The sequence below is a fragment of the Pongo pygmaeus genome, chromosome 18 (genome assembly GCF_028885625.2).
Source record: "Pongo pygmaeus isolate AG05252 chromosome 18, NHGRI_mPonPyg2-v2.0_pri, whole genome shotgun sequence".
Lineage (NCBI taxonomy): Eukaryota > Metazoa > Chordata > Mammalia > Primates > Hominidae > Pongo > Pongo pygmaeus.
Window position 1 is genome coordinate 54,847,305 of NC_072391.2, and position 25,928 is coordinate 54,873,232.

A 25,928-nucleotide genomic window follows, 5' to 3' on the forward strand; every position below is an offset into this window, starting at 1 on the left:
AACCTCACCTCATAACATATAAAGCCGGTAACCCCCAGATGCCCGGTGCCCCAAAGAGTCCAATTTGTAAGCCACAGATCTAGTCAGACTCTCCCATTGTTTTGATTTTACAAATGGGCTCAGTGGTTGGGTGATGGGAGGTGAGGTGGGCTGTCACACTCCGGTTGATGGTGCAGTCTACATCAGAACTCAGCTCTCCTGCTGGTTCCCCAGCCCCAGGGAGATGTCTGGGACCCTGACACTCCTCTTCCAGCCATCTGACTCGTAGTCACCCACCTTTCCTTGGCAGGAGGCGGAGAAGGCAAAGCCGGATGCCCTGCATGGCCTGCGGGTGCACTCCTGGGTCCTTGTGCTATCGGGAAAGCGCGAGGTGCCTGAGAACTTCTTCATCGACCCATTCACAGGACATAGCTACAGCACCCAGGATGAGCACTTCCTGGGCATCGAAAGCCTGTGGAACCACAAGAACTACTGGATCAACATGCAGGATTGCTGGAACTGCTGCAAGGTGCCTAGGGACGGGGAGCTGGGTGGGCATAGCAGGCACAGTGCAGGTGATAGGAATAGAGGGAAGCAATGGCAGCCAGACCTTGGGGAGAGCGGGACACCAGGCCACGAGGGCTTTGAACCTTCTCCATAGCTGAGTCTCCATGGCCCACTCCCTTGCCCATGAATAACCATTCTGATACGATTATTGTCTCTCCTGATTTGTGTGTCCTTCTAAAATGTGGATTGTTTGAATGCATTTTTTAAAACCTCTATATTGAAGTGTAACCTACATGCAGAAAAGTACACTCATCCCATGCATACGTACAGTTCAATGAAATTCCACAAATTGAACACACCTTGGTTTCCTACACCCAGATCAAGAAATAGAATATTGCCCAAACCCCAGAAAGTCCCTTTGCACAATTACTATCTTCCCCCAAATGTATTTTTAACTCATGTATGTGGCACTGGTACACACACGCACCTACAAGAGGGTACAGAGGAGGTCACAATCCTAAGTGTACATATCATTGAATTATCACACACTGAACACACCTGTGTAGCCAGGACCAGCAGAAGCCCCCTCATGTCTCCTCCTGGCCACCAATCCCACCATCGTCCCCAGAGTTAAGCACTATCTTGACTTCTAACAACATCCATTTGTTTCATCTGTTTTTGGAGTTTACATCAGTTGAATCACACAGTGATTCAATACTCTTACGCCTGGATTCCTTCACTCATTATGTTTATGAAATTCATTATGGTTTTTTGTGTGGCTTGTTCATTTTCATTTTTTATTACTTTTCCATTATTTGAATACACTAGAACTTATTTGTCCTTTCTACAGTTGCACATTGAGATTGTGTCCAGTTTGGGACTATTTTGAATAATGCCACCATGAACATTTGTATACATGTATTTCAGTGAACACATATACACATTTCTGTTGGGTAACTACTGAGGGGTGGAATTGCTGGGTCACAGGGTGGGCACATGCTCAGTTTTAGTAGATATGGCCCGATTTCTCAAGTGATTGCATCCATTTACACTCCCACCAGCAATGTATGAGGGTTCTCGGAGCTCCTTCCACATCCTTGCCAATACTAGATACTTTCTTTTCCATTTTAGCTATTGTAGTGGACATGTAACAGTATTGCACTGTGGTTTTACTTAATGCAATTGATTTTTGGATGGGTGTAGGGGCTCACACCTGTAATCCCAGCACTTTGGGAGGCCAAGGATGGTGGATCACTTGAAGTCAAGAGTTCGAGACCAGCCTGGCCAACATGGTGAAACCCCATCTCTACTAAAAATACAAAAAATAGCCAAGTGTGGTGGTGGGCCCCTGTAATCCCAGCTACTTGGGAGGCTGAGGCAGGAGAATTACTTGAACCCAGGAGGCGGAGGTTGTAGTGAGCTTATATTGCGCCACTGTACTCCAGCCTGGGAGACAAAGAGAGACTCTGTCCCCCCCCCAAAAAAAAAAAAAAAAAAAGCAATTGCTTTTTGCAAACTGTTCACATATCCAGTAAGTTTTAAACCTACTTATTCATTTTAAAAATTAATCTGTAAAGACTTTGGGATTTTCTGCATATACAATCAGTCCTATAGCTGAATGATGGCCGTTTTGTTTCTTCATTTTTAATCCTTATACTTTTTCATTTCTTTTTCTTGTTTTATTTCTCTGGTTAGTACATCCAGTATAATGTCAAATTGAAGTGGGGATTCTGAACATCCTTGTCTCAGTCCTGATTCACAAGTAAAGCCTTAGTATCATAACATTTCACTATTTGTATGATGTTTATCTTGACTGTAGGGTTTTTATAGCTAGCTACCCTTTATTTAACTGAGGGATTTCTTTCTCAGTTTGCTAGCAGGTTTTTTTTTAATCAAACAAAATTTGTTTATATCAAATTTTTTTCATCTATTAAATGATCATAATTTTTTCTTCTGTTAACTGCTAATTAGACTGATTGTGTTCCCCCCTTTTTTAAATTGAGGTGTAATTGACATAACATAAATCCACTAAAGTGCACAAGTTAGTGGCTTTTAGCATATTTACAAGATTGTGCAACTATCACCACTATCTAATTCCAGAATTTTTTCATCACCCCAAAAGAAGATTTTTATTTTTTGAGACAGGGTCTTCCTTTGTTGACCAGGCTGGAGTGCAGTGATGTAATCACGGCTCACTGCAACCTCAACCTCTGGGTTCAAGCAATTCTTCCACCTCAGCCTCCCGAGTAGCTGGGACTACAGGCATGTGCCACTATGCCCAGCTAATTTTTGTATTTTTTATAGAGACAAAAAAATGGGTTTTGCAATGTTGCCCAGGTTGGTCTCAAGCAATCCACCCACCTTGGCCTCCAAAAGTGCTAGGATTACAGGCTTGAACCACTGTCCCGGGCTCCGAACAGAAGATTGTGGTTGAGATTATACTGGATCCATAGATCAATTGAGAGAGAACCGTTTTCTTAACAATATTGAATTTTTCGCCCATGAACATGGTATCTCTCTTCAGTTATTTAAGTCTTTTAAAATTTCTGTCAGCAACATTTTGTAGGTTTCAGTGTACAGTTCTTATACATCTTTTGTCAGATTTATTCCTAAATATTTCACTTTTTGATGCTATAATTTTTTAAAATTTCAACTTCTGACTATTCTTTGTTAGTGAATAGAAATGCAGTTGATTTTTACATATTGATCTTCTATCCTGAAATCTTCCCAAATTCACTTATTTGCCCTAATAGCCTTAGTGTGGATTCCATCAATGTTTATATAGATAATTATGTTATCTGTGAATAAAAACAGTTTTACTTCTTTTCCAATCTGGATGCTTTTCTTGCCTTATCACACTGGCTAGAATCATCAGTAAATGTTAAACAGAAGTGATGAAAGCAAACCTGTTTATTCCTGATCTTAGGGAGAGCATTTAGTCTCATACCATTAAGTATAGTATTAGCCACAGGTTTCTCTTATTGGTTCCCATTATCAAATAAAGGAAGTTTTTCTCTAGTCCTAGTTTGCTGAGAGGTTTTTCAGAAATAGATGCTAGATTTTTGTCAAATACTTTTTCTGAGTCTATTGAGATTATTATGATTTTTCTTTTTTAGTCTATCTACATGGTAAGTTACTTGGATTGATTTTTGAATGTTAGACTAACCATGCATTCCTGGGATAAACCTCATTTAATTATGATGGTTAAATCTTTTATATATTATTGGTTTTGAACTGAAAATTTTGCTTCGAATTTCTGCATCTTTGTTGAAGAGAGATATTGTTCTGTAGTTTTCTTAGAATATCTTTGCCAGGTTTTGGTATCAGAGTAATGCTGGCCTCATGGAATGAGTTGGGAAGTTTCCCTTTTCTTCAGTTTTCTGGATGAGTTTCTGTAGAATTGGCATGATTTCTTTTGTACGTTTGCTGGACTTCACAAATGAAGCCATCTGGGGCTGGAATTTTCTTTGTGGAAGGATTTTAAGGTACAAATTCAATAGGGAGACTCAGGTTCTTTTTGAGTGAGGTTTGGTGTTTGTATCTTTCAAGAAATTTGTCCATTTCATTTGTTTTCAAATTTATTGTTATGAAAGTGTTCAAAATAGCTCCTTATTTTCCTTCTAATATGTTAGAGTCTTAGTGACATTACCCAATTCATTCTTAATATTGGTAGTTTGTGTGTTCTCTCTTTTTCTCCTGATCAATCTGGGTAGAGGTTTTTATCAATTTTGTTGCTCTTGATGCAGGGGCAGGCCCCAAAATCAGGGCTTTGCCAGTGAGGATTCATGGCTTTTTCTAGGAAAGAATTCAAGGGCAAGCTGGTGGTGTTAGAGACAACTTTTCTTGAAGTGGCAGCATATGGCAGCAGCAGACGGACTGCTCCTTGTGGAGCAGGGCTACCCCATAGGCAGTGTGCCCAGATTGTAACCACCCAAGGGGTTCACCTTGCCCGCTGCCTAGACAGAGCTGATTCAAGACTGGGGAATTGCAATAGAGAAAGAGTAATTCACGCACAGCCGGCTGTGTAGGAGACCAGAGTTTTATTATTATTCAAATCAGTCTCCCAGAGCATTCGTGCATTCAGCGAGCAGAGTTTTTAGGGACAACTTGGTGGGTTGGGGGATGCCAGTGAACCAGGAGTGCTGATTGGTCAGAGATGAAATCATAGAAAGTCAAAGCTGTCTTCTTGCACCAAGTCAGTTCCTGGGTGGGGGTCACAAGATCAGATGAGCCAGTTTATCCATCTGGTGGTGCCATCTGATCCATCAAGTGTAGGGCCTGCAAAATATCTCAAGCACTGATCTTAGGAGCAGTTTAGGGAGGGTCGGAATCTTGTAGCCTCCAGCTGCATGACTCTGAAACCACAATTTCTAATCTTGTAGCTAATCTAGTCCCTAGGCAAGAAGGAGGTCTGCTTCGGGAAAGGGCTGTTATTGCCTTTGTTTTAAACTATAATAAACTAAGTTTCTCCCAAAGTTAGTTCAGCCTACACCTAGGATTGAACAAGGACAGCTTGGAGGTTAGAAGCAAGATGGAGTCGATTGAGATCTCTTTCAGTGTCTCAGTCATAACTGTGCAAAGGCAGTTTCAAGAGTAGCAGCTCAGAGGCAGTTCCACAGTCACATTTATATCTACTTTAATCATATGCAAATTAAGAGGCAGATTCTGCAGAAATTTCTAGAAATAGAGTGGTAACCTCTGGTTCACTTGGTCGTTGCCATGGAAAGGTGTAATTTCTGGGTGTTGCCTTGGCCCCGTTTTAGCTAGTCCTCAATTTCTTCCAGGGTCTGAGCCCCCCGCTTGGAAGTCAAGTCCCACCTTCTGGTCAGTAAGTCCCACCTTATTGTCAATAAACCAGTTTTCGGTTTTGTGGTTTTTCTCCATTGTTTTTGTTTTCTATCTCATTGATGTCCACTCTGATCTTTATTATTTTATATTTTATGCTTACTTTGAGCCTCATTTACTTTTTTCTAGTTTCTTAAGGTGGAAGCTGAGATGATTCATCTAAGACTGTTCTTTTTTTTTTTTTTTTTTTTTTCTTTTTGAGACAGAGTTTCGCTCTTGTTGCCCAGGCTGGAGTGCAATGGCGCAATCTTCACTCACTGCAACCTCCACCTCCTGGGTTCAAGCGATTCTCCTGGCTCAGCCTCCCAAGTAGCTGAGATTACAGGCATGCACCACCACGCCCAGCTAAGCCTGTTCTTTTCTAACATAGGCCTTCTTTCTCTTGGAAGTACTACTTTAGTGACATCCCACACATTTTACTCTATCATGTGTTCATTTTCTTTCCATTCAATATGCTCTCCAATTTCCCTTTTAATTTCTCCTTTAATTCATGGGCCATTTGAAAATGTGTTTAGTTTACAGATATTTAGAAACTCTCTAGAGATATTTCTATTGTTGATTTCTAATTTAATTCTGTAGTGATTAGAGAAAATAACTTGTATGACTTCTATTATTTTACACTTGCTATAGTTTGTTTTATGGACCATAATATGGTCTGTCTAGGAAATTCACCAAATTCTTAATATGGTGAATTTTCTGTGTGTACTTGACAAGAATGTGTATTTTGCTGTTGGATGGAATGTTCTATAAATGTCAATAATCTCAAGTTGATTGATAGTGTTATTCAAATCTTATATATCTTTGCTGATTTTCTGCCGACATTTCTTTCAATTATTGACAACATTATTGAAATCTTGGGCTACAATTTTGGATTTCTCTATTTCCTCTTTCAGTTCTATCAGCATTTGCTTCATGTATTTTGAAGCCCTGCTATTAGATGAGTAAATGTTTGAGATTGTTATGTCCTCATGATGAATTAACCTCTCTATCGGTATGAAATAATCAGCTTTATCCCTAGTAATATTTTTCATTCTGACATCTATTTTGTCTGATATTAATATAGCCACTGGAGCTTTGATTTGTATTAGCATTGGTTATCCTCTTTGCAGAACTGTGAGTCCATTAAACCTCTTTTTCTTTGCAAATTACCCAGTCTCTGGTATGTCTATTAGTGCTCTTTCGTTGTCTCGAAGGCACTCTGTTTCCGACCAGGCCAGTTTCCCTTGGGCCCTTTTTAAGGTGACCCTGAGGAACGGCTCACTCATTTGCTTGGTGGCTTGGACCGTCTGTCCATCTGCATGGCGGACATAGCCAGTCTGCTGCTCCTGAGCTCCCGTCTCACCATCCTGTCCCAGCTGCTCTCATGGTGTATGAGCCTCTTCCTGCAACAACAGGTCAGAATACTTTGCGGCAGCAAGTAGGTCAGCTTCCTGGTCCCTTTAGTTACACTCAATACATTGTGAGCATTGATGGGAGGTGCAGGTTGTTCACAGGCTTAACTCCAAAACTGCCTGGGAGTCCATGGTCAAGTTTTGCAGTAGTTAGGACCTGGAAATGTACAGAAAGCTGTCTCATCTTCCTTTGACCGAGTTATCATGGAGATAACTCAAGAGATAATCACTCATTCTGCTGCTACCACCATCGCACATCCCTTCTGCATGATTACTGAGATTTGCGGTACAATTCACTGACAGAGAGTCCAAGTACTGTGGACTTTGTGACTCCATAGTAACCATCTATTGGGAAGAAGGCATCCTAGGGTTTCTCGTGTGTCTTGTTCCTCACCTCCTAGGCAACATCATTTCTTTACGGCTCTGTAACTTACTGGCCTACCTCATCAATACCTATGCACTCTGGTGGGGAATGGCGGCTTACACCTGTAATCCTGATACTTTGGGAGAGGATCACTTGAGCTCAGGAGTTTGAGACCAGCCTGGGCAACAAAGTGAGACCTCGTCTCTATAAAAAAAATTCAAATAAAATTAGCCAGGTGCATGATGGCATGCACCTGTAGTCCCAGCTACCAGGGAGGCTGAGGTGGGATGATTGCTTGAGCCCGGGAGGTCAAGGCTGCAGTGAGCCGTGATTGTGCCACTGCACAATCTCTCACACACACACACGCACTCTCTCACACACACACGCACGCACTGGACAGTGAGGTTTCTATCGGGAATGAAATGAAGAGTATGAAGAGTTATTCTCAAGATGTCACAGCACTGTTTGCCAGTATGTTGACCTATCCCTTTGTGCTTGTCTCTAATCTTATGGCTGTCAACAGCCATGGGCTTGCTGGTGGACCCCTTTCTTCCTTCCCAGTATATACTACTTGCATAAATTGCTGGTGCATGCTACAAAAAGAGGGAAATATGAGCTGAGGAAATAGCTTGTTTTTCCCAAAGGATCCCTTTGGGAAGACTTGTTGTGACCTGAGAATGTTAATTTGAAGATGTAGGGCAGGACAGTGACATTTCTATAGTCCCAGATTCACCAAATTATGGGAGACAATGTTGATTTCTACATGGTGTTCCACACTTTTATTTTATTTTATTTTTGAGACAGACTCTTGCTCTGTCACCCAGGCTGGAGTGCAGTGGCGCGATCTTGGCACACTGCAATCCCTGCCTCCCAGGTTCAAGTGATCTTCTCACCTTAGCCTCCTGAGTAGCTGAGATTACAGGCATGCACCACCACAAGTGGCTTTTTTTTTTTTTTTGTATTTTTAGTTTCACCATTTTGGCCAGGCTGGTCTCGAACTCCTGACCTCAAGTGATCTGCCCACCTTGGCCTCCCAAAGTGTTGGGATTACAGGCCTGAGCCACTGTACCTGATGACCTGCTTTTTTAATGGTCATTTAGTCTTGGGGAATGAATAAATAAGTAAATAAGTGTCAGAGGGGTGACTGCCAGCCCCTGTGGGAGACAGGCAGAGTTGATGCATGATTGCTTTGCTGGTTGCTCTGTCTCTGTGAAGAAGTCAGAAGCTCCGAGATGAGAAACTTCTGCCTTCAGCAAAGGAGACGCCTCTCATCACTCTGCCTCCCTTAGGCACTGATTCCAGGGTTGTGGGAAGTAACACTCAGTAGATGCTTAGAATAGTCTCTAGCTGTTCAATAAATGTTAACTATTGTTGCTCCCATCTTACAGGTAAGGAAACTGAGGCCAAGTAAAGTGAGATCATTTCTCCCACGCCACACAGAGGGGGCAGAGCCGACACTGCCCTCCCCCAGGGCCTGGGCTTATAAGCACCATGGTGGTCGGTGTCCTCTGAAGGATAACAGCCCTTCAGAGGATGCTACAGTCCTCCTTCAGCCCCTCTTCCAGCCTGAATGTCCTCATCTCATCCATCAGGCTCCGAGGTGAAGGCGGAAGTGAGGCCAGAGGGGCAGTACTGTGCCAAGTGAGGGTATGAGGAAGAGATGATGGCACAGGCTGTCACTTTTACCACCACACGAACATTGGAGCAGCTGCTTTGTCTCTTCAAAGAACCTTGAAATAGCGAGGGGTTGGAGGAGGATGGCAACGCATCCACAGAGTGACTGCCTGGCGCAAACATACCCTGGGCACATGGATGTGGCTGTTGTCCATTCAATTATGCTTTTTCTAAAGGAATAGAACTTAAGTTAAAGTAACAAAGCATAATATCTAACTACTGCTAACACTGGTTTACAAAAGTAACAAAATTTAGGCCAAGAGTGCAAATAGGTTGGCCGGGCACAGTGGCTGACGCCTTTAATCCCAGGACTTTGAGAGGCCGAGGTAGGTGGATCACTTGAGGCCAGGAGTTCAAGACCAGCCTGGCCAAAATGGTGAAACCCTATCTCTACTAAAAATACACAAATTAGCTGGGTGTGGTGGCGGGCACCTGTAATCCCAGCTAATCGGGAGGCTGAGGCATGAGAATCACTTGAATCCAGGAGGCAGAGGTTGCAGTGAGCCAAGATCATGCCACTGCACTCCAGCCTGGGTGACAGAGCAAGACTCCATCTGAAAAAAAAAAAAAAAAAAAGAGTGAAAAAAGGCAAATATCTATACAATTGGGTTCCTATCCACTAAGCCCATTAAGCTTTGTCCGCAGTCACTATGACATCTACCAGCAGTTCTCTCCCCAACTCTCCTCTGTTGTGCCCCGTACTTCTCTCCCCTCCACCCACCAGCTAGGGCAGAGAAATACTCGGGAGCCCTCCCAGGACTCACACATGACAGTGAGTACTAGGCTTAGAGTTGGCTTCAGGACAGCTTAATGTTAACACCCCTCCAGGCAGCTGTTCTGCAGCCTTTGCTTTCCTCTGGAACATGATTTAGGGTAGGGAGAACACCTTGCTCTAGGAAGGTTGATTAGAATGTGAGGTGCTCCCCACCTTCTAGGAATTATCTGACAGATGAGCCACTTTTATTGAGGGGACTGAGGACTCAGGTGGGCTGGGTGAAAAGAGGTCAGGAGTTTGAGACCAGCCTGACCAACATGGTGAAACCCTGTCTCTACTAAAAATGCAAAAATTAGCTGGGCTGTGGTGGCGAGCGCTTGTCCCAGCTACTCAGGAGGCTGAGGTAGGAGAATCACTTGAACCCGGGAGGTGGAGGTTGCAGTGAGCCGAGATCAGGCCACTGCATTCCAGCCTGGGCAACAGAGGGAGACCCTGTCTCAAAAAAAAAAAAAGAAAAGAAAAAAAAGAAAAGAAAAGAAAAGAAGGTGGCAGACACACTCCATGGAGGAGAAATTCTCACCCACCTGCTTTTTTTTTTTTTTTTTTTAGAGAGACAGGGTCTTACTCTGTCTCCCAGGCTGGAGTACAGTGGTGTGTTCACAGCTCGCTGCAGCCTCAACTTCCTGGAATCAAGTGATCCTCCTGCCTCAGCCTCCCAAGTAGTCAGAACTACAGGTGCGTAACACCATGCACTGGCTAAAAAAAAAAAGGCCGGGCACGGTGCCTCATGCCTGTAATCCCAGTACTTTTGGGAGGCCAAGGCAGGCGTATCACTTGAGGTCAGCAGTGCGAGACTAGCCTGGCCAAAATGGTGAAACCCCATCTCTACTAAAAATATAAAAATGAGCCAGGCATGGTGGCGTGTGCCTGTAATCCCAGCTACTCAGGAGGCTGAGGCAGGAAAATCACTTGAACCTGGGAGGCAGAGGTTGCAGTGAGCCGAGATCACGCCACTGCACTCCAGCCTGGGCAACAGAGTGAGACTCTGTCTCAAAAAAAAAAAAAAAAAAAAAAAAGAAAAGAAAGAAAAGAAAAGAAACTGTGGAGATGGGATCTCTCTTTGCTACCCAGGCTGTTCTTGAACTCCTGGGCTCAAGTGATCCTTCTGTCTTGGCCTCCCAAAGTGCTGGAACTACAGGCACGAGCCACCACGCCCAGCTGTCCACCTGCTTCTTATGTATAACCTCCACGTGTGCCTGCCCAGTTCCCTTGTTCCTGGCATGGGTAAAATAAACAGGAGGAAGCCTTTTTAAAAAACCTTCCACTTCCTGGGAGTTGCTAGACCCTTCTGCCATCAAATCTTGCTGGTTTCTTTTCATTGGCTCTAAGCACTGCCCAGCCGATGCGGAAAGACCTGCACATCCAGGTCTAGCCCAGGCCAGAGAGCCTCCTAGTCTTTCACAGAGGTCAATACGAGATTTCCTCACAGGGAGGCTGAATGATGGGCAGGGAGTTCTGCGCCCCCTCGGGGCCTCAGTTTCCCTGTTGAGATGAGGAGTGTGGGCATGGACTCTCAGAGCCACCTGGGACTGACGTTCTGCTTCTCCAAGCCCTGGGTTCAGGTCCCTTCTCTGCCCCGAAGTAGCCGTCTCCCAACTCCCCATGGAGCAGGTGGGGATGTAGTGGCTGTGGGGTACACTCAGTTGACTGCCTTCATCCCCAACAGGACTTGATCTTTGACCTGGGTGACCCTGTGAGGTGGGAGTACATGCTCCTGGGGACTGATAAGTCTCAGCTGTCCTTGACTGAAGAAGACGACAGTGGGATAAACGATGAGGATGATGTGGAAAATCTGGTGAGTCTCAGCAGCTCGAGAGCCCAGGGGATGTGTGTGAAGACTTCAGGGAGCCTGACAAGTGTCCCCAGCAGCATGTGTGTGGCGGTGGGGGATGGCCCAAGTAGACCAATGATGGGTTCCTCAAAGCAGGAAGGCTTGGGCAATTCCCTTATTTTACGGATGGGCACACTGAGGCCCAGAAAGGCCAGTAACCTACCCAGGACCTCCCAGTGGGTTAGGGAAGGGACAGGACTTGAAGTCAGGTCTTCTGCCCCCATATTGTCCACCTTGTTCAGGAGTTGCCCTGCTCCTTTGGAAAGCATGCCCCTTGTAAGCCTGGGCAACATAGCGGGACCCTGTCTCTACAAGAAAATTTAAAAATTAGCTGGCTGTGGGTGCATATACCTGTAGTCCCAGCTACTTGGGAAGCTGAGGCAGGAGGATCACTTGAGACTGGGAGGTCGAGGCTGCAGTGAGCCATGTTCATGCCACTGCATTCCAGCCTGGGCAACCCCACCCCACCACAAAAACTAAAAATAAATTTAGAAAAAGAAAAAGGCCCCACTCTGCAACCCCCTGGGAGTCCCAGAGCTGGTTGTTCTCAGTTCCATCCCAATTAGCCATCATGAGCCCCATACGCTGCCAGGCCTTTCTTGTCTGTTCTGTCAGTTCCGCTGAAAGTCGTTGGCCAGGGCCTTACCCACATCACCAGCCTCCCTTCTCTGAATTCAGTTTCAGCCTTTATGTGAAATGGAGGCAGAAGGATCATAGTTGTATTCATAGTAATTCTAATAGGTGCATTCGTCTGGCATCACAAAGCATCACAGATGCGGTTGCTTAAATGACAGAAATTAATTTTCTTACAGTTCTGGAGGCTGGAAGTCTGAGATCAAGGTGTGAACAGGGTTGGTTCCTTCTGAGCCCCCTGTCCTTGGCTTGTAGATGGCTGTCTTCTCCCTGTCTTCATATTGTTTTCCCTCTATACAAATCTATGTCCTAATCTGTTCTTATAAGGACACCAGTCTTTTTTTTTTTTTTAATTTTTTTGAGACAGGGTCTCCTCTGTTGCCCAGGCTGGAGTGCAGTGGCACGATCATAGCTCACTGCAGCCTCGAACTCCTGGTCTATCCTTCCACTTTGGCCTCTTGAGTAGCTGGGACTACAGACACACACCACCACACCCAGCTAATTTTTGTTTTTCAGAGAGACATGGTCTGCTGGTCTCAAACTCCTGGGCTCAAAAGATCCCCTTGCCTTGGCCTCCCAAAGTGTTGGTATTACAGTCATGAGCCACCATGCCCAACCAACACCAGTCATATTGGATTAGGGCCCACTCTAATGAACTCATTTTACCTTAATCACCTCTCTAAAGACTCTGTCTCTAAAAACAATCATTCAAACAGTAAGTGATCAAGACAACAACAACAACAACAAAGAAAAAATAAGAAAAATAAATAAAACAAATACAGTCACTTTCAGGGCTTAAAACTTCAACCTATGAATTTTAGGGGGATGCCATTCAGCCCGTAGCAAAAGGTAGCACTCATATGGTCCTTACTAAGCACTGGGATCCATTGTATCTGCTTAACCTGAAGTAACTCCCCACAGCTATCTGGTGAGGTAGGCACTGGTATTACCACCTGTGATTAATATTATCCCATTTTACTGATGGGAAGACTCAAACACAGAGAGGTTAAGTCGCTTACCCAAAGCGACACACCTGATAAGTGACAGAGTGGGGATTAGAACCTACACAGTCTGGCTCCACAGTCTGGGTTCTCAATGGTAACTCTGTTCTACCTCCTGGGGCTGCTTGATGTGATGTGCTTGGCACAGCAGTGTAGACCGTCTGAAAAGGGTGCTAAATGTTCTCAGTAACCTCATCTCCAGAGACTGAGGACATCTCGCGTGCAGTAAATCCGGGCATAGGCGCCCCCTGCTGGCCATGGCGCATGGACCAGCCAGGGCCTGAGAGCCCAGCCCTGCAGGCAGCCGGCTTAGCACCCGCATGGCTAATAAACAGTTCCAGTCACAGAGTCCTGGTCCACCCTGGCCCAAGAGCCCTCATTACAGCAAAGACGGACAGAGGGCAGCCCAAAGAGTCAGAGCCCAGTCATGGACCCCCAGGAAAAACCAGAACCCTGGTGACAGCCCACCCACCTGGCTATCTTAGAGATTTTTGACAATACTAACTGCTGACTGCTCACCCATTTTTGTCCGCTGCAAAATGTCAAAATTAGATAAGCAGGTGTCAGAGGTATAAGCAATGTTTGTGGAAAAAAGGTTTTAAGTTGAGAAAGTCTTATCCAAGTTTCTGTGATTATCTAGTTTGAGGACCATTTATCTAGAGCGGGCCTTATTTCACAAATGGGGAAATTAAGGCTCAGAGAGGAAATAATAATAGGCCGGACACGGTGGTTCATGCCTGTAATCCCAGCACTATGGGAGGCCAAGGTGGGCATATCATTTGAGGTCAGGAGTTCAAGACCAGCCTGGGCAACATGGTGAGACCCCCCCCCCCGGCACCGCCCATCTCTACTAAAAATACAAAAGTCAACTGGGTGTGGTAGGTGCATGCCTGTAATCCCAGTTACTCAGGAGGCTGAGGCAGGAGAATCACTTGAACCTGGGAGACGGATGTTGCAGTGAGCCAAGATCATGCCACTGCACTCCAGCCTGGGCAACAGAACAAGACTCCATCTCAAATATTAATAATAATAATGTCAGCCAGGCAGAGCCCCAAGGCCTTTACAGACATTATATCATTTAATCCTCCTAAAAGGTCCAGTTTACAGTTAAGAAAACTAAGGCTTAGAGCAGTTAAAGGACTTGCCCAGGACCCCTTAGCTGGTCTTGGAGAGAGGGTGGGGCTTGGGCGCCCTGACTCCAGAAACACCTCTCTAATCACAAAGGGCCTGCAGCCAGGGCAGGGGGTGCTGCTGTCCTAAGCTAGGCAGGTATAGGGAAGGGCTCCCTGCCCAGAGTCGACTCCTCCTCTTCCACATCATGGGTCGTGCTCATGACCTCCAGTTCCCCTGGGGAAGCCAACGGACTACCTTGGCTTGGCTCTGCAGGCAGAGACAGAGCTTTGACCATAACTTCTGCTTCAACGCCCTGACCAGCACCACTTCCCCCATCCCCTTCTCTTCCATCAGGGCAAGGAGGATGAGGATAAGAGCTTCGACATGCCCCACTCGTGGGTGGAGCAGATTGAGATCTCCCCGGAAGGTATTTTCTATTTGTGTGTTCACTTTTCCTCTCCAGATCCAGTTCCTGGGGCTCCAGAGAGGTCTGCAGCAGCGAGGCGGGGGGACACAGCAGGGAATGCCGTGCCCCACATTTCCACCCTTCTCACCTTCAGCTGCACCCTCCCTCCCTCCCTCCCTCCTCCCTTCCTGCCACACGCACTCAGCTCTGACCCCGAGGGCCTGACACCAGTCTGGCACACAGGGCGATGCAGCTCAGTGAGCATGTGTGGGATGATGGCGTGTGGGTGGCAGCAAGGCCTGGAAACCCAGCTCATTCCCCCTCACACTCTTCTACCCAGAGGAGGCCATGGGCAGTGCCCAGATGGTGCAGGGGTTCTCAGGACCAGAGAGGGGCAGGTAGAGAAGGCAGGAGGGAAGGGACTGTCATGCTCCATGTCCATATCTGCTGGTGCCCACCTAGGGAGCACCCAGACCTATGGGGAGGGCATGGGCCATTTCATCAGGGTGAGACGTGCCAGAGAGCGTGTCATGGGAACCGAGAGGAGGCACACCCAGCCCAGCACTGGGGCTAGGGCCTGGGGATAGGTGAGCAGAAAGGGGTACCAGAAGTAGGCTAGGGGTCACCTGGGCAAAGTTTTGAAGGATCTGAAGAAGTCAGTCCAACAAGGGGAGGAGGGGATGATGGTGTTTCTGGCAGAGACCTGTACAAGCAAAGGCCTGGCAGTGTGAGAGTGTGGTTGGCTGCGGGGCAGACCCTCTGATGGGGCTCAAATCCTATTCTTGGGTGGATCTGTGCTTCTGCCTGGCCTGAGAACCCATCTAGAGCTGGAGCTGCCCCTGGTGATTATTCTCCTCGGCCTCCCTGGATCGGGCTTGGGGCCGGAGGAGTTCAGTACACAGAGAATGGGCAGTGCATGGATGAGTGGCTGGGCAGGGCTGGCCCTCCCTTCCCCCAAACTAGGAAGGAGAGACCCCAGCTGACTGTGTCCACAGCATTTGAGACCCGCTGCCCAAACGGGAAGAAGGTGATTCAGTACAAGAGGGCAAAGCTGGAGAAGTGGGCCCCGTACCTCAACAGCAATGGCCTTGTGAGCCGCCTCACCACCTACAAGGACCTGGAGTGTAAGGGGGATTGCTCTGGCCATGGGTCCAGGCCAGCCCAGGGGCAGGGGCGGCTTCTACTCTCTCTGGGGGCATTGCTGGCCTCTGTGTTCCTGGAATAAGCGGGGGTTGAAGGCTAGGGGATCTGGCTGGGCTGCAGCAAGTGTCCATCGGCCCCACAGGTACCAATATTTTGGAGATAAAGGAGTGGTACCAGAACCGGGAAGACATGCTGGAGCTGAAACACATGAACAAGACCACAGACCTAAAGACAGACTACTTCAAGCCCGGCCACCCCCAGGCTCTGCGCGGTGCGTGGCTCCCCTTTCCTGGGCTGCCCAGGAGCCTGGGGTAGAGGCCTCACACACCCTGTGGCAGGTGGTATGTGGTGAGAGGAACCAGCATATATATTACACAGGGGTTCTTGGGCAGTAAGCAGTAGAAGCTGCCCTGCCTCCCTCAGCAAACCGATGTGTGGGAGGTCAGGGAAAGCTCAGAAATTCTAAGGAAATGTGACAAATGCTCCTCCAGGAAAGCTAAAGGGGGCGCCACATACCCGTTCTGTGGTTGGAATCAGGCCAGAACCTCACCATGAGGTTACACAGTGGAGGCCACATTTAAAGGAGGCAGTGCCGGACACAGGGGCTCACACCTGTAATACATGCACTTTGGGAGGCCAACGTGGGCATTTGAGCCCAGGGGTTCAAGACCAGCCTGGGCTATATGGTGAAACCCCATCTCTACAAAAAATACAAAAATTAGCCAGGCATGGTGGCACGTCCTTGTAATCCCAGCTACTCAGGAGACTAAGGCAGGAGAATCACTTGAACCCAGGAGGTCGAGGCTGCAGTGCGCCAAGATTATGCCACTGCACTCCAGCCTGGGTGACAGAGAATGATCCTGTCTCAAGGAAAAAAAAAAAAAAAATCCTGACCAAGAAATTTACAAAAGAAAAGCATAGGAGTAATATACATTTTTTAAATGATCAACCTAATTTGGAAGTTGATAATAAAAAAAAAGAAACTAATAAGGTCCCTAACCAATAAAGGACCATCTTATAACCCCCATGTTGGCAAAGATGAAAAAAATGGTCCTACTGGGTATGAACAAGTATGGGAGCAACAGTCACTCTGTGTCACTGTTGATGGGACAGCAGATTGGAACTTTTCTGGAGGACAGTTGGGCAAAATATTGATAACGACCATAAAACGTGTACGCTTTTGGTTGGGCACAGTGGCTCACACCTATAATGCCAGCACTTTGGGTGGATCACCTGAGGTCAGGAGTTTGAGACCAGCCTGGCCAACATGGTGAAACCCCGTTTCTACTAAAAATACAAAAATTAGCCAGGTGTGGTGGCAGGTGCCTGTAGTCCCAGTTACTCAGGAGGCTGAGACAGGAGAGTCACTTGAACCCAGGTGGCAGAGATTGCAGTGAGCTGAGATCGCACCACTGCACTCCAGCCTGGGTGACACAGCGAGGCTCCATCTCAAAAAAAAAAAAAAAAGTACACTTTTGGACCCAGCAATTCCACTGCTGAGAATTTATTCTTAGCAAATAATGGACAAGAACAAAAAATGCACGATGTGGATGTTCATCGTGGTGTTGCTAATAATCAGAAAAGTTGTACACAACCTAAACACCCAGCAATAGGGGACTGGTTCCATAGCTAACCTCCTCCATAATGTGGGTCTGTCTTCTCCCTGGGCCTGGGGTTTGGCCATCAAGGCAGCAGCCATACTTCCTAGTGCTCATGAAGCTGTCTCCTCCCTCCTCCTGCTCCCCACCCAGTGCACTCGTACAAGTCCATGCAACCTGAGATGGACCGTGTCATTGAGTTTTACGAAACGGCCCGTGTGGATGGCCTGATAAAGCGGGAGGAGACACCCAGGACAATGACAGAGTACTATCAAGGACGCCCAGACTTCCTCTCCTACCGCCATGCCAACTTCGGACCCCGAGTCAAGAAGTTCACTCTGAGCAGTGCAGAGTCAAACCCCCGGCCCATTGTGGTAAGAGCTCGCCGGGGCTGGGGACAGGTGGCCCTCCTTCTCTGGCAGCTGATGTCACCTCTGAATGGTGAGAACCCTGGCTCTGGGATGGCATTAAGGCCTGAGACATATCTAGGGCACCAATGATGAACCAAGCATTTAACCAAATGTATTAGTCTGTTCTCATGCTGCTATGAAGAAATACCTGAGACTGGGTAATTTATAAAGAAAAGAAGTTTCATTGACTCATAGTTCCGCATGGCTGGGGAGCCCTTAGGAAACTTAGAATCATGGCAGAAGGGTCCTTTTCACCTTCTGCCTAGTGAAAAGGGTCCTTTTCACTAGAATCAGGGCAGCAGGAGAAAGAATAAGTGCTGAGCAAAGGGGAAGCCGCTTATAAAACCATCAGATCTCGGGAGAACTCACTCACTATCACGAGAATAGCATGGGGGAAACCACCTCCATGATTCAATTATCTCCACCTGGTCCCGCCCTTGACCTATGGGGATTATAGTTCAAGGTGAGATTTGGGTGGGGGGACACGAAGCCAAACCATATCACCAAATGTGCCATCCTGGGGTTGTCTGGTGCAAGACTGTGCCCTCAACCATGGGGCCAAGGATGTGTTAGTTCCTTATTGTTATACAAAAATACACACTCATGACTAAACATTTGGAAAATATGTAAAAATGTAGAAAAAAGCAAAAATATCTCAGAATGGCATCTCTCATATATTACCATGGATTATAGGTTTGGTTTTGAGAGTTTTTTCTAATGTAATTGAGATCGGGACCCGGGGATTAGAGTCCCTGTATTACCCACTTAACATGAAATTGTGCATTTTCCCCTCCATGTCATTACAAACTAGTTGGCAACTGTGTGTAACGGCAGCATGCCAAAGAAGCCCTTTCTAGCAGTAAGGGATGTCTAGCAATGGAGTAGGCTGTCTGGAGAAGTGGTGAGCTCCCCATCTCTTGAGGTAGGCAAGCAGAGTCTTGAAGGAGCTGAGGAGGGGCCCAGCACCATACGGGACTGGAGTGGCCTGGCCCTGAGAACCCACGAAATCTATTGTCTGGCTAGGCGAGGCTATTCCACGTGAATCGCCAAACGACCCCAGACTCCAGTGTCCTGAACGTCCGTTGCTTCTGCCTGCGGGCATGCACAGAAATCTCCCCTCATACGCTCATCTTTTGCTCATCCTTTGCATGTTCTGGCCTCCCAGAAAATCACAGAGCGGTTCTTCCGCAACCCAGCGAAGCCCGCGGAGGAGGACGTGGCAGAGCGCGTGTTTCTGGTTGCGGAGGAGCGCATCCAGCTGCGCTACCACTGCCGTGAGGACCACATCACCGCCTCCAAGCGCGAGTTCCTGCGGCGCACCGAGGTGGACAACAAGGGCAACAAGATCATCATGACGCCCGACATGTGCATCAGCTTCGAGGTGGGCCTGGGGGCCACGGCGGGCAGGGGTCGGGTGCAGGAGGAGCTGGGGCTCTCTGTCTTATTCCAGCAACTTGGGAGAACCAGGATGGGCGCTGGTGAATCCCAGCCAGGAAATTCATCTTTGCTCCTTGGGAAAACCAAAAGTTCCCCATCTGGGGACCCTTCTCTTTGAGCTCCTCTGAAAATCTTCCTTTTCCACCAAAAAAAGAGAACTCAGCAGGCTAAGACGACTCTGCACTCCTGGTCAGGGCAAACCTCAGATCCTAGGGAGGCTCTGTGGGAGGGGAAGAGTCTCACTACCTCTGAGGGGCTAGCCTTCCTAGTCAAACCCTCACTCTCCCGGCACAGTCCCCAGCTTTTCTGAGTCATCAGTTCCTCTTTTATTATTATCTGTAGTTTTATAAGTGAGAAAATTAAGACTCAGAGAGGTTTAGCAACTTGCTAGAGGTCACACAGCTAGAAAGTGGCAGGGGTAGATTTGAACCCAGGTGGTCCTATGCCCGGATCATGGCAGCCTCTCTGTGTTACTGAGGTGGTTGTTGTCCCAGGTGGAGCCCATGGAGCACACCAAGAAGCTGCTCTACCAGTACGAGGCCATGATGCACCTGAAGAGGGAGGAGAAGCTGTCCAGACATCAGGTCTGGGAGTCAGAGCTGGAGGTAGGGTCCTATGGGACAGTGAGCAGGTGGGCGGTATCTTTGTTTTGGAGATAGGGTCTCGCTCTATAACCCAGACTGGAATGCAGTGGCACAATTATGGCTCTACATCCCGGGCTCAGGTGGTCCTCCCACCTCATCCTCCCAGGTAACTGGGACCACTAGTGCACACCACCATGCCCGGCTAATTTCTTGTTTTTGTTTTTGTTTTTTTAACAGATGGGGTTTTTCCATTTTGCCCAGGCTGGTCTCAAACTCCTGAACTCATGCAATCTGCCCTCCTTGGCTTCCCAAAGTGCTGGGGTTACAGGAGTGGGAGGTGTCTTCATCATGCCCTCCAACACTTCTCATTTCAGGTGCTGGAGATTCTGAAGCTTCGAGAGGAAGAGGAGGCAGCGCACACACTGACCATCTCCATCTATGACACCAAACGGAATGAAAAGAGCAAGGAGTATCGGGAGGCCATGGTCAGTCCCAATCCCTTCTCCAGGCCCCAGCTTTTCCTAGACCCCCTGGCCTCCAGGGTGGTGGGGACCATGAGGGATTCTGCTGAGAAACCCCCTGTCGGGGATACAGTTATTGATACCATGCGGTCATCCTTGCTGCTGAACTGACCATTTCTATGGTTCATCCAAAATAGTACTTGGGATTTGGGCAAAGTTTCCCCCCATCCCCAGGGGCTGTAGCCAAGCCAAGGCCTGTGGTTGGGAAAAGAATTAAAATTATGTGCCCACCTCTACCCAGGGCTCCCACTGAGGTTGCACCCTGGGCCAGTGGCCCCAGTGAGCTACCTCTGGCTACAGGCCTGAGCTCTCCTGCTCTCCAGCACAGAGAGGGCATTCAGGTTACACCCTCAGGTTGCAAGTCCCCGCCTGGTTTTCAGGGCCGGCTTCTGAATCCCTTTCACCAACCAAGTTGAGATTTCTAAAAATAGTTTGGGGGTCGTGAGGCAGGACGGGCATCAGATGACTGTTCTCAGATCCCAGGGGAGGGTGTCAGCCCCCATGTCTCCAACTTCACTGCCCCCTGTATGCAGATGGAGGACACAGGCCCCAGGGTGGAAAAGAAAAGTGAAGGGAATTACTGGCAGTTTTAACTAACATCATTAATAACCACTACCATTGACTGAATAAGCATCTACTATGGATTGTCAGGCATCAGGCTGCGTGCTTTACAGACATGATCCTGTCAGATCCTCAGAGAAGGAAACCAAAGCTCAGGTAGTGAGACACAAATTCATGTAAGAAAAAAAGAGTTGGCTGTCGGCAGAAAACACAGGTCCAGAGACCAGCATGCAGGCCCTTCTAAGGCCTGTCTTGGAGGCACCATGCACCAGGACCTGGCTGTGAGGTCTGGCTTTGTGCTGGCACACTGCTGATGCAGAGCTGGTGGAGAGGTCTCTGCAGTTCCTGCTGATCCAGCTGACTGCCCCTCACCTTTACAGGAGCGCGTGATGCATGAAGAGCACCTGAGGCAGGTGGAGACCCAGCTGGACTACCTGGCCCCATTCCTGGCCCAGCTCCCGCCAGGAGAGAAATTAACACGCTGGCAGGCGGTGCGCCTCAAGGATGAGTGCCTCAGCGACTTCAAGCAGCGGCTCATCAACAAGGCCAACCTCATCCAAGCCCGCTTTGAGAAGGTGCCACCAGGGCCTTTGTTGGGGAGGGGATCTCAGCATCTGCACCCAGAAAATGGGCCCAGGGCTGTCTGCCCACCACCTCACAGGCTTGTGAGGGCCTGATGAGGGGGATGAATATGTCAATGCTTGGGGTTTCCAAATGACTGAATGACTGAGTTGTTCCTCCTCACACTTGTTTATCGGATAGATGAATGGAGAGGGGGATGGATGGGTGTAGGTATGGATAGGTGGGTGGGTGGGTGGGTGGATGGATGGATGGATGGATGGATAGATGGGTGGATGAATGGATGGGTAGATAGATGGATGAATAGGTAGATAGATGGGTGGGTAGATTGATGCGTAGATAGAGGGATGGGTGGGTGCATGAATAGATGTGTGGGTGGATGGGTGGATAAATGGATGGATGGATAGATGGATGGGAGGATGAATGGATGGGTGAGTAGATAGATAAGTGTATGGGTATATGTATGGATAAGTGGGTGGATGGATGGGTGGGTGGATGAGTGAGTGAGTGAGTGAGTGAGTGGATGGATGAGTGGGTAGGTGGATGGATGAGTGGGTGGGTGGGTGGATGGATGGATGAGTGAGTGGGTAGATGGATGAATGGATGGAAGGGTGGATGGATGAATGGATGAGTGAGTGGGTGGGTGGATAGATGAGTGGGTGGGTAGATGGGTGAATGGATGGATGGGTGGATGGATGAATGGATGAGTGAGTGAGTGGGTGGATGGATGGATGAGTGGGTGGATAGATGGATGGGTGGATGGGTGAGTGAGTGAGTGGGCAGATGGATGAGTGGGTGAGTGGATGGATGAGTGGGCGGGTGGATGGATGAATGGATGGATGGGTGGGTGGATGAGTGAGTGGGTGGGTGGACGGATGAGTGGGTGGGTGGGTGGATGGATGAGTGGGAGGGTGGATGGATGGATGGATGGATGGGTGGGTGAGTGAGTGGGTGGGTGGATGGATGAGTGGGTGGATGGGTGGGTGGGTGGATGGATGATTGGATGGGTGGGTGGGTGGATGGATGGATGGATGGATGGATGGATGAGTGAGTGAGTAGGTGGGTGGATGGATGAGTGGGTGGGTGGATGGACGAATGGATGGATGGGTGGATGGATGGATCGGTGGATGGATGAATGGATGAGTGAGTGAGTGGGTGGATGGATGGATGAGTGGATGGATGGATGAGTGGGTGGGTGGGTGGATGAGTGGATGGATGGATGAGTGGGTGGGTGGGTGGATGAATGGATGGATGGGTAGACGGATGGATGAATGGATGGGTGGATGAGTGAGTGAGTGGGTAGGTGGACGGATGAGTGGGTGGGTGGGTGGGTGGATGGATGGATGGGCGAGTAGATAGATGGGCGGTTGGATAGATGAGTGGATGGACAGATGGATGGATGGATGAATGGATGGGCAGGGATGGGCAGAGGAATAGATGGGCAGATGGCTGGGTAGACAGAGAGATGGTACATTATAACAACTCCTAGTCCTTGACCCATTTTTGTTGGTCAGGCACACACCATGTAATTCCCATGCACTACTAAGATTATGTCACTTAATCTTCACAAGGAGCTCTACAAGGGGAGGGGGGAGTACAATGACTCTCATTTTGTAGACAAGAAATTGCAGGTTCTGAAAAATGCCAGTAACTTGTCCAGAGCTACATGGCTTTCTCAGTCTTGACCCCTGCTCTGACTTCATGGACATGACATCCCTATAAACATGACCCCACTGGCTCCCACCCAAGATATTTTGTGGCCCCTGCCTCCTCTGTGGCAGGTATGGATAGGTGGCTTGTGTGGGTTGGGACAGTGGGGCCAACCGTCATGGTGCTGTCTAGTGACCAATGGGATTGCAGCCTGCAGCCTGGGTGAAGGTCAGCCTTGTCAGCCCTCCTTCTCTGTCCTCCCTATGACCACAGGAGACCCAGGAGCTGCAAAAGAAGCAGCAGTGGTACCAGGAGAACCAGGTGACGCTGACACCCGAGGATGAAGACCTGTACCTGAGTTACTGCTCTCAGGCCATGTTCCGCATTCGCATCCTGGAGCAGCGCCTCAATCGGTGAGCAGGCAGGGCAGGCGGAGAGAACCTACTGGGAGGCTGGACCACCAGCTTTGTAACCCCTCACTCTCTTTCCTTGCCCCTCTGACTTCAGACACAAGGAACTGGCCCCACTGAAGTACCTGGCTCTGGAGGAAAAGCTCTACAAGGACCCACGCCTGGGGGAGCTCCAGAAAATATTCGCTTGATGTCCCTCCTGTGGCCTCAGCCAGAGCTGCCAGAGAAAGGAAACCTCTTCCCGCAGCCTGGCTCCTGTGTTCCCTCTACCCAGCCAATGCCTGTTTATACAGACACCTGACCTCACTGCCAGCCCACCTCCCCTACAGCCCTGTTTGTTCCTGCTTCTCATGATTTTCCTGTAAATAAACACACTCCTAATTTGCCATTTGTGCCTCCCACTTCACAAGCTCCAGCAGCAGCCTTTCTCTTCTTCTGTTATCTATAGCCCGGGACCACCCCCTTCCTCCCCTTGGGCTGTCATTTGCTTCCTGTCCTTCTCTCCATTGGAATGTCAGGTCTTCACAGCACCTCTGCAGATGGTCCCGCAGCCATCTGCAAACAACTGGTTAGATCTCAATCTGACTAGGGTGGCCCACCTCACCAAGTGGGATAGGGAAAGCTAAGATGCATGCCCCAGAATTTGAGGACTGAATCCCAGCTCCTCTTCTTACCAGATACCACTTACCCATCTGTGGAATGGGGTAGCATTGTTGCGTTAAATAAGACTTATGGCCAGGTGTGGTGGCTCACACCTGTAAGTAATCCCAACATTTAGGGAGGCTGAGGCAGGAGGATTGCTTGAGCCCAGGAGTTTGAGACCAGCCTGGGCAACATAGTAAGACCCCATCTCTTAAAAAAAAAAAAAAAAGAGCCAGGCATGGTGGCATGAGCCTGTAGTCCCAGCTACTCAGAAGGTTGAGGTAGGGGGATCACTTTTACCTAGGAAGTCAAGGCTGCAGTGAGCCATGTTTGCACCACTGCACTTCAGCCTGAGCAACAGAGCAAAACCCTGTCTCAAAAAAAAAAAAAGACATAAATTATAAAGCAGAGAGGCTGGGAATGGCACATAGAAAGCAGTCATTAAATGTTAGCTTAAAAAATAGCCAAAAAACACAAGAAATGGTTGTCAAATTCATGAGTCATCTGGGAAATGAAATGTCACAACACCCTCCGGTATGAAAAAAATAAAAAGTACTGGCGATGATGAGAAACAACTGGAACTCCCAAATAGCCTTCCTAGTGAAAGTATATATCAGTACAACCATTTTGGAAAACTGCTTGGCATTATCTATTAAAGCTAAACTAAGGCCCAACAATTCTACTCTTAGGTTCTACTCCAATCCATCATTCATCAAGTAAGAATGATGAACAACTCAACAGAAATGTAGATAGATAGCTATCTGCCAAAAGGCATGTGCTAGAACTTTCACAGCAGCATTATTGATAATAGCACCATACTTGGAAGTTACCCAAACGCCCATCAAGAGCAGAATGGATACATAAATTGTGGTCTTCAGATATTTTGGGTTGTCTTTAACTGCTTAGGGAGAACTGCTTAGGGAGAATGCTACTGGCATCTAGTGCATACAGACCAGGGATGCTGCTAAACATTCTACAATGCCCAGAACAGCCCCCCACAGCAAATAATTATCTAGCTCTAAATGCCAATAATATTGAGGTTATAGAGTATATTAGTCTGTTTTCACACTGCTGATTAAGACATACTCAAGACTGGGTAATTTGTAAAGAAAAAGAGGTTTAATGGACTCACAGTTCCACATGGCTGGGGAGGCCTCACAATCATGGCAGAAGGTGAAAGGCACATCTTACATGGTGGCAGACAAGAGAGAATGAGAACCAAGCAAAAAGGAAAATCCCTGATAAAATCATCAGATCTCGTGAGACTAATTCACTACCATGAGAACAGTATGGGGGAAACCCCTCCCATGATTCAATTATCTCCCACTGGGTCCCTCCCACAATATGTTGTAATTATGGGAGCTACAATTCACAAGATGAGATTTGGGTAGGGATACAGCCAAACCATATCATAGAGCAATGAAAATGAAGGAACTGCAACACAACTATATGGAATGATATGGTCAAACTGCCTAAGTATAATGTCAAAAGATTCAAGACACAAAAGTACATACCGTATGATTCCATTTATGGAAAGAACAAAAATAAGCAAAATTAATTGGTGATATTCGAAGTCAGGACAACCGTCACTCTTGGAGTGTGAGGGTTAGTGAATGGACGTGAGCATGGAGCCCCAGGAGGGGATTCTGGTTTCTGGTCATGTTCTGCTTTTTGACCTGGGTGTGTTCAGTTTGTAAAAATTCGTCAACCTTGTGCACTTACAATGTGTCCTCTGGAGTGTTTTTAAGTGCTTGTTGTCATGAATCTAATCAAGCCTTTAGCCCTAACTTAAGAAATTCAAGGTAAAAAAATGCATTTAAGAACTTCCATCTAACAAGAACTTCAGGAAATTCAGGTAAATGATACTAAAAGAA

The 25,928-nt window shown here is 47.6% G+C and overlaps 1 protein-coding gene and 1 pseudogene across 14 annotated transcripts in view; both read left to right on the forward strand.

The window, feature by feature from the left end:
- Window positions 1-24,150, forward strand: part of DRC7 (dynein regulatory complex subunit 7) — a 36,695-nt gene extending 12,545 nt beyond the window's left edge. For 7 of the 14 annotated variants that reach the window (XM_054455052.1, XM_054455056.1, XM_054455063.1 and 4 more), the window contains 12 exons: window positions 290-508; window positions 11,202-11,330; window positions 14,468-14,540; window positions 15,515-15,643; window positions 15,805-15,933; window positions 17,414-17,634; window positions 18,836-19,051; window positions 19,602-19,712; window positions 20,066-20,176; window positions 21,154-21,348; window positions 23,276-23,415; window positions 23,510-23,823. In XM_054455052.1, the coding sequence (XP_054311027.1) occupies window positions 290-508; window positions 11,202-11,330; window positions 14,468-14,540; window positions 15,515-15,643; window positions 15,805-15,933; window positions 17,414-17,634; window positions 18,836-19,051; window positions 19,602-19,712; window positions 20,066-20,176; window positions 21,154-21,348; window positions 23,276-23,415; window positions 23,510-23,603 (1,767 nt within the window). In that variant the 3' untranslated portion in view covers window positions 23,604-23,823. Of the gene's footprint in view, window positions 1-289; window positions 509-11,201; window positions 11,331-14,467; window positions 14,541-15,514; window positions 15,644-15,804; window positions 15,934-17,413; window positions 17,635-18,835; window positions 19,052-19,601; window positions 19,713-20,065; window positions 20,177-21,153; window positions 21,349-23,275; window positions 23,416-23,509 lie in introns of all 14 variants that reach the window. The other 7 variants (XM_054455058.1, XM_054455057.1, XM_054455065.1 and 4 more) reach the window with 4 other exon arrangements.
- On the forward strand, window positions 6,630-7,775 carry LOC129016116 (mitochondrial carrier homolog 2-like; annotated as a pseudogene).
- Window positions 24,151-25,928: the final 1,778 nt, after the last annotated feature.